Source organism: Frankliniella occidentalis, unplaced genomic scaffold, assembly GCF_000697945.3.
Source record: "Frankliniella occidentalis isolate FOCC.00 unplaced genomic scaffold, Focc_3.1 Scaffold75, whole genome shotgun sequence".
Lineage (NCBI taxonomy): Eukaryota > Metazoa > Arthropoda > Insecta > Thysanoptera > Thripidae > Frankliniella > Frankliniella occidentalis.
The window spans coordinates 281,600-289,029 of NW_026267205.1; the positions used below are offsets into that span (position 1 = coordinate 281,600).

Below are 7,430 nucleotides of genomic sequence, written 5' to 3' on the forward strand. Positions count from 1 at the left end.
CGGGGTGGGGCGGGGTAAGCCGAGGCGAAGGAGCTCACACTTCATGCGGGCGCCAAAGGCGTCACACTCAGCAGACGATGCCGCCGTTAAAGCTGCCGAGGCTTTGCTTGAAGCTACGAGCTATGCCAACTCTTGCCATTTATTCCGTTTATTCCGACTACTTTGTGTGTGTGTGTGTGTGTTTTTTGTTTTGTTTTTTTGTTTTTACTTCTGTTTTTTGACATGGTTCTATGACTGTTGGCTCGGCATGGTTAAAATTTCTTTTTACCACTTATTTACATTATGAATGTACACGGGAAAAACTAATGTGACATGCGTCACATGAGAAGTGTGACATCCTTCGCATGTCGCATGTGTGGTGTGACCGCATTTTCGGTCACGTTTGGGGTGTGACCTCCTATGTGTTCTGCCTATACCTTCTTGGCTGTCGTATCAATTGGTGTGAACGGTGTGACCGAAACCCAGGTCACATTACGTGGTGTGACCAAAACCGGTCACACCAATTGGTGTAACACATGTCACATTAGTTTTTTTAGTGTAGGAGAAGTAAGTGTAGATCTACATCTATATCGATATACAATGAAAAATTAATTATTGTTTGCCTTTTTCAGGTGACAGACTCCTGGACATTCCCTGCAAAGTGTGCGGGGATAGGAGCTCAGGGAAGCACTATGGAATCTACAGTTGCGATGGTAAGGGCTCCCCGTACTCATTTTCGTATTACAACGAAAATTTTATTTCTATATCAATTCTATATCAATCGATTGCTGAATTTGCACTCACCTAATGAATATAATAAAATGTGTCCGTTACGACCGGAACAAAAATAATCCTTTCATGTTCAGAGTGGTGGACTGGCGGGACGAAGCCATTTAAAACTAAGAAGTCTGATTTTGTTCAATAATCCAAGTTTGTCCTTGACCACAGGATGCTCGGGGTTCTTCAAGCGCTCCATCCACCGGAGCCGCGTGTACACCTGCAAGGCGCAGGGTGACCTGAAGGGCCGTTGCCCCATCGACAAGACCCACCGCAACCAGTGCAGGGCCTGCAGGCTGACCAAGTGCTTCCAGGCCTCCATGAACAAGGACGGTGAGTCATCAGGCATTTTGGAGCACCTCTATCGCGTACTTTAGGGGACGAGGACGGGGCTTTCGTTAAGGAGGGGAGGGGGGTACAAATATTATGGAATCCTGGGGTAGAAATATCATGGGGTCTTTATGGATTGCGATTGCGGTCCTGATCCTTTAGGGACCCCATAAAATTTTTATCCTTTGGCACCCTCCACGACCACCACGTGCGTGGCCCGCGGGGGTTCGACCTGTTCTCACGACACGTTAATTTCTCTTGAAAATCAACAGAAAGAGGCCTCGTCCCGCTAACGATAACAACTCGCAACTTTTCCATAGGGCAGTAGCGATAGGCGCAGGTTCGAGGTATCGACTCTGTAGCTGAGTGGGGTTGCCATGACGACGACGCCATTTGCCGTGCCGTGGTGTGGCGACGCGTAATGGCGTACCCCCCCGCAATGTTATGAGTGTGATGTGATTGATACGAGTGAATGGGTTGTATTTGTGTTCAAAATGAATCATCTGAAGAGGTCTGTCTATTTTGAGACACTCAGTGGACTCGTGCAAGAACGCTATTTATCGAAATTGGAGGATGTTGGTGGGCTTGATCCTTATGCTTTACTAAGTGGGTTTAGTTCTGCCATTGAGGCAATGCCGCCTATAACGTCTAGTTGCATACAAGACTATTTAGTTTATAAGTGTAGCTTTTACACTTTTGAGAATTTTCTCTCAGAGAAAAGTCTGAGAGCTGGCAACAATTTTGTCGCCAGTGAAAAAGTTTCCAGCCTGGAAAGCCGCTGGATACAAAACAAAAGCAATTATATTCTGAGGTGCCGTGTAAGTATGCTCTGGACAAGTTTTAGTTAATTTTTTCTATTTTGTATCATCTCTTATGAAATGTTTGCTAACAATGCACCTGTTCCATTGCAGGTTGAGCCGTCAATGAGATCCACGGAACCTGCTAGAAGACCGTGGGCTATAGTTAGTAAGTTAGGGATTATTTTAAGTGCACACTGTGATTGCGCGGCTGGACTTGGAGAAGCATGTTCGCATGTTTCTGCCATGCTATTCTGTGTTCGTACATTTCGGAAGTCGCGTATAATCTGTTCTGTAACAGATGAACCCGCTTATTGGCGGCCCCCCTCAGAGCGCATCAAAGCAACTATGTCATGTATTAGACACATTAATTTTACAACGCCTGAGAGGCTTCTGCACAATATGATTCATGGTAAAGAGCATGTGGTACGTGCTCCAACCACGAAGTACCCTGCCCTTTCTGATGATGAGTATGAGAGAATGATACAGGCATGCTTTAAAAGTGCACCAGGTGTGGTTCACACTTTGGTCAATCCGTTTAGTGCACAAATTATTGCTAAAAGACCCAAATCCTTGAAAGATCTGTACCATGAGTCACATGAAGAAAAGAGCCTTGAAGAGTTAAGGGATATTGCAGCAGGTGTCGACCTCAGTCTGTCTCAAGAAGAGATAGACAAAATTGAATTAGAGACAAGGAAGCAAGCGAAGGGTAAGGCATTCTACAAACGTAGAATAGGTAGGGCACCTGCTTCCAAATTTAAAGCTATTTGCAGGACCTCTACTGAGGGTAAGATTTCTATGTCTCTCCTCAAGTCTCTTGTTGATCCATATCATAGCCGCTTCACCACTGAAGCAACGCGGTATGGTTGCATTCATGAGAAGGATGCCCTTGCTGCATACAGACAGCAAATGGTGAAATCTCATCAAAAATTCACCTTAACCAACTGCGGTAGTTTCTGTAATGCAGATTATCCAGAGTTCATAGGAACTCCAGATGCTCTGGTATCTTGTACCTGCTGTGGGAAGGGGTGCTGTGAGGTGAAGTGCCCCATGTGCCTCGAAGAGAGTGATGAGAACGATTTGTCTCAAACATTGGAAAAAGGTTTGGCAAGCTTTCCAGTTGGGGAAGTGCTTGATGAAGTAACTGGCAACCTGGTGTATAAACTGAAGGAGACTCACGCCTATTTTTATCAAGTTCAGTGCCAGTTGTTTCTAACAGGGCGAGCTTACAGTGACTTTGTTGTCTGGACTCCAAAAAACAAACCAATCATCATAAGACTAGAACCAGATATTCAGTTTTGGGAGCGTGAGTCTGCCAAAGCTAAATTCTACATCAGGAACATTGTACTTCCTGAACTTCTTGGAAAGTATTTCACCAGACAAGAAAGGAGGGAGCTTGAAGAGGAGCGACAGAAAGGAGGGAATGGAAAGATCACTGGTGTTGCTAAACGTAAGAAAAATAAGAAAAATATTCCACCTGCCTCCCCCTTACTGTTGCCTCCAAATTCAAGTGTCCCCCAGTACCACACACCAGTCAACATTTCCAATATCATTTCTTCGCCTGCATCAGCAGCATCAGGTGTCAGTAACACAACTTTCACCCTACCGAAGACTCCCTCCAAGCCTATCCCCATTCCTTCACGCCCATGCACACCCATCATCCTACCTAAGACTCCTTCCACTTCAGCATCACCATCTATCATTCGCAGAACTTTTACCCTTCCCAAGACTCCCTCTACTCCTATTCCCATTCCCTCAAGCCCATGTACACCCACCATCCTACCCAAGACTCCGTCCTCTTCCATTTCCATTGTTTCATGCCCATCTACACCCATCATTCGCACAACTTTCATCCCACCCAAGTTTAAGACTCCAAACACCTCAAGTTCAAACACTCCTGCCAAAACTCGCTATGTAATAATCAAGAAGCCATCGAATGGGCAGACACAAACACCAGGACCTGATAGGAAGCCCTTGAGCACTCTAAATTTAGGAAACATTCTAAACAGAGTAAGTGGTATGAATAAATTTTGTCAGTAATATTTGGGTTTTGGGTTTCTTTGTGATATCATGAAATTATGATCTCATCTTTTGCAATTATTTGCACAGTGCTGATACCTATAAGTATTAATGGGTTATTGTTGATCATGTCTTATCTAGCCATGCCAAACAAATATGTTGTTGTGTTATCATTTATTTTATGATCTCATCTTTAGCTTTTAATTGCGCAGTACTCATATATGTATTTATCTTTTAGTTGATTTTGCTCATGTGCCCTGCACAATCGTGCCAAACAAATGTTTTCTTGTGATATCATTTATTTAATGATGATGATCTCTTTTGAAATTATTTGCTCATACTGTAGATGTATATATTTACTGTTGAGTAGTTATTTTTAATCATGTGCCTTGCACAGTTGTGCCAAACAAATGATTTTATGTGATATCGTTTGTCTAATGATCTCCTTTTCTGCAATTATTTGCACGATCAGTTCTGATATCTGTATGCATTTAGTTAGTTTTGATAATGTACTGTGCGTCTTGCCTAGCCATACCAAACAAATGTTTTGTTGTGTTATCATTTATGTAACAATCTTGTCTTGTGCAATTATTTGCACTTACAGTACTGATATCTGTATTTATTTTATTTATTTTGTTGATTTTGTTTAAGTGCCTTGCACAGACATGTCAAAACAGTATTGTTCCTTTGTTTTAGTAAAGTGGATTGTTTTTGTATTGTAAGTTAAAACAACCTTCATTGTGATCTATACGGGATATAGTTCTTTGGAATAAATTTAAAGACATTTATTGAATTTTTTTGATTATTATTTTACTTAGTTGAACTCTTGCCTTTGCAGCAACCTGTTTCACAAACTTTTGGGACCTTACACTTGCCACTTTAGATCCTTAATGTAACTCTAAAGTATCCTCAGTGCCACTCCCAAAATAGAACCTTCATTGCCATTTGTATGACACTTAAATGCCACCTTGGGCTCTTTGACACTTCGGTGACACTTACTTGCCCCTTAATTGCCACTTTGTCTCTTAATTTTTGTTCCAGGGCAATGTAAACTAACTCAGTCAAAAATGCCTTGCATTCTACTTGTTTGTACAGGGTGGCTGCCTACGCCACCTGCAAGTCAGGGAGAAGTCAGGGGAAAAATATTGGACGGGGAAATGGAATGTTGATTGGGAAAACTGGCCAGGAAAAACCCTCCCAAATGTTACCTGGTTTCAGAAATATACACATGCATGTGATCTTCTCCTTAGTCCACAATGCCTGGAGAAAAGTTAGTTAATGCACAACAGACCACGGCTATTTCATCCATACCAACATCAGTTTCCTCATAGTTAAGCAAACGAACTGGTACTCGATTGGACATAATTCTGTACTTTTGGCGGAGCATGCCAATAACTCTCTCTACATGGACGCGCACATTAGCTATTATTCTTGTAGTATCTACGTCATCCGGACTTAACTGAGACAATCCTCTCAAAAATCCTGGCATTACAAGTGTAGCCTTATGCAGGCTAATACTATCTTCAACCAAAAAACCCCTGTCAGCCATAACTGTATCACCTGGAGTCAAGAAACGTAGGAAACCTGAGTCTTCAGTTATAAATTTATCAGAACTTCTCCCACCGTAGCTCTGGGATACAAAGCAGATAAAACCCTGGGGTGTCACAGCAATCAAGTACTTTACTGTCTCATGGCCCTTATAGTTAGACCAGGTTTGAGATTTTGCCATAAGATTAGAAGACTTTTCACAAAATATTTCAAAGCAGTCAACTATAACAGTCACAGAATCCCCAAATGATTCCTTAAAGCAATCTGGCATTGAAGCCTGTAGAAGGGGTCTCTCAGGCCAAAACACATTTCTTTTAAGTCTACAATACATAACTTCAATGCATTTTGTAAAGATGCGCCCTGCAGTATACTTAGACACATTGAAGCGATAACCAAGGTCCGTTAAATACAAATTCAGCTTTAGTTTCATTAATGTCAAAGCAAACTGTTGAAACTTGGTCAGTGTACTCCGAGAAGTGTAAGTAAGATACGGAGCCACAACCTCAAAGATGGCCATCAGAACACCGTAAGTGGGTAAACCTGTGTAATATTGAGTGACGTCATCATCTTTGTACCAGTCCTGATTAATTGAAAGTGCATTAATCTTGCACTGAGCATCATCTAAAAGGTTCTCAGTTTTTTCAATGTCATCCATGGACAGTTCAGTTTGAGTGGCTATTGTTCGATACTTTTTTATGTCAGTTTGTGTTGCACGCCCTTTCAGTTGTGGTTTAGTTTGGGTTGCACGGTCTTTCCAATTTTTCACAGTCTGCGTTCCAATAGAAAGGCCCAACCCAACTTCCACATCTTCTGCATCAAAGAACACTTCATCTTCAGTCTCTGAGTCACCATCAGGGTGAAATAAGTCTTGCGAGGACTCTGAGAAGTTCAGAACAGATGGATGATCCCCTGCCGGAACCTCAATTTTTAATTCATCACATACTTCCATCATCTGTGAATAACTCAGAGAAACTTTATAGTGGGTGACCCAGCCTGGACTTTGTGGACGAGGGTCTGCTTCACATTCATTTCGAGTACTTCCAACTTGTGATTCCTTCACAACTTGAACATGGTTGACCAAGTTCTCCTCTCGGTTGACCAAGATTTCGTCTTGGTTGACCAGGACCTCCTCTCGGTTCACTAAGATTTCCTCTTGGTTGAGCTGTAAAGTCACAGGTACAAAGTGAGATAATTTTAAAGTTGGGGCCCAGTCCGGGTTGTCAACATCAAGGATGGAACTGGGAGAACCTGTAATAAAAAGGTAGAGGATGGTACAGTTAATAATCACAACAGGCGTCGACAAAAAAACGAAAAAGCATTTCATGCATTACTTCCTTGAAGAGGTTAGAAGGAAGGTACCGGCGAATTGAGTATTTACATAGTGCTTCATTCAATACAATCGAATACGCCCGAAAAACATCATAATTACCTGTCACGAAGTGATCCTCACAAATCCATAGTTCCTTTGGTAGTTTTCTTTCAGAAAAAGTACCGAATATTCGTTTCAACCAGAGTAAGCGTCGTCGTGGAAGAAGTGCTTGTTTCTCTCCTGATTTGTACGTTTTACTTTTACTTTCTACTGGTGGCAAACGGAAATATCTCTTGACAATGTTTCCTTCTCTACCGGCTCTCTTAGTTTTGCTTTTGCTGTATTCCAGTTTGCATGCACAGCATGTTTTAGTCATAACTATGTGTCGTTTTCTGACTCAGAAAAAGGCAACAAACGCACAAACGCTTCGACCGCGCGTCCAGTGAGTAGCAGACGACATCGGGCTCTGACGCATGCGCACTAAGGCTCCCACTCAGTGTTCTTCGGAACGTTACGGGCTGGTTTCACCGGCAGTGCTTCGATAGAAAGATAACGGTTCGCTATTGCTACTGCTCTACTAAATTGCCGGGATGAAAAATTTCTTCAAACGTCAACATTCAGGACAAGACGTCAGCAGCAGTAGTTAGCGGCGAACCGGTGAAAATGGAGAT

At 42.4% G+C, this 7,430-nt stretch overlaps 3 protein-coding genes across 4 annotated transcripts in view; 2 read left to right on the top strand and 1 right to left on the bottom strand.

The window, feature by feature from the left end:
* The window catches only part of LOC113210084 (nuclear receptor subfamily 2 group E member 1), a 34,445-nt gene that overhangs the window by 10,943 nt on the left and 16,072 nt on the right, over positions 1-7,430 (top strand). For both annotated transcript variants that reach the window (XM_052268722.1, XM_052268723.1), the window contains exons 2-3: positions 612-692; positions 928-1,089. In XM_052268722.1, the coding sequence (XP_052124682.1) occupies positions 612-692; positions 928-1,089 (243 nt within the window). The remainder of the gene's footprint in view (positions 1-611; positions 693-927; positions 1,090-7,430) is intronic.
* On the top strand, positions 1,409-4,695 carry LOC113215900 (uncharacterized). The gene is made up of 2 exons (XM_026435562.2): positions 1,409-1,904; positions 1,998-4,695. Exons 1-2 carry the CDS (start codon positions 1,581-1,583, stop codon positions 3,921-3,923), a joined length of 2,250 nt encoding a protein of 749 aa, XP_026291347.1. The 5' UTR covers positions 1,409-1,580; the 3' UTR covers positions 3,924-4,695.
* LOC113213303 (uncharacterized) lies at positions 4,687-7,320 on the bottom strand. The gene is made up of 2 exons (XM_026432328.2): positions 6,880-7,320; positions 4,687-6,698 (listed from the first exon to the last, which is right to left on the bottom strand). Exons 1-2 carry the CDS (start codon positions 7,133-7,135, stop codon positions 5,149-5,151), a joined length of 1,806 nt encoding a protein of 601 aa, XP_026288113.2. The 5' UTR covers positions 7,136-7,320; the 3' UTR covers positions 4,687-5,148.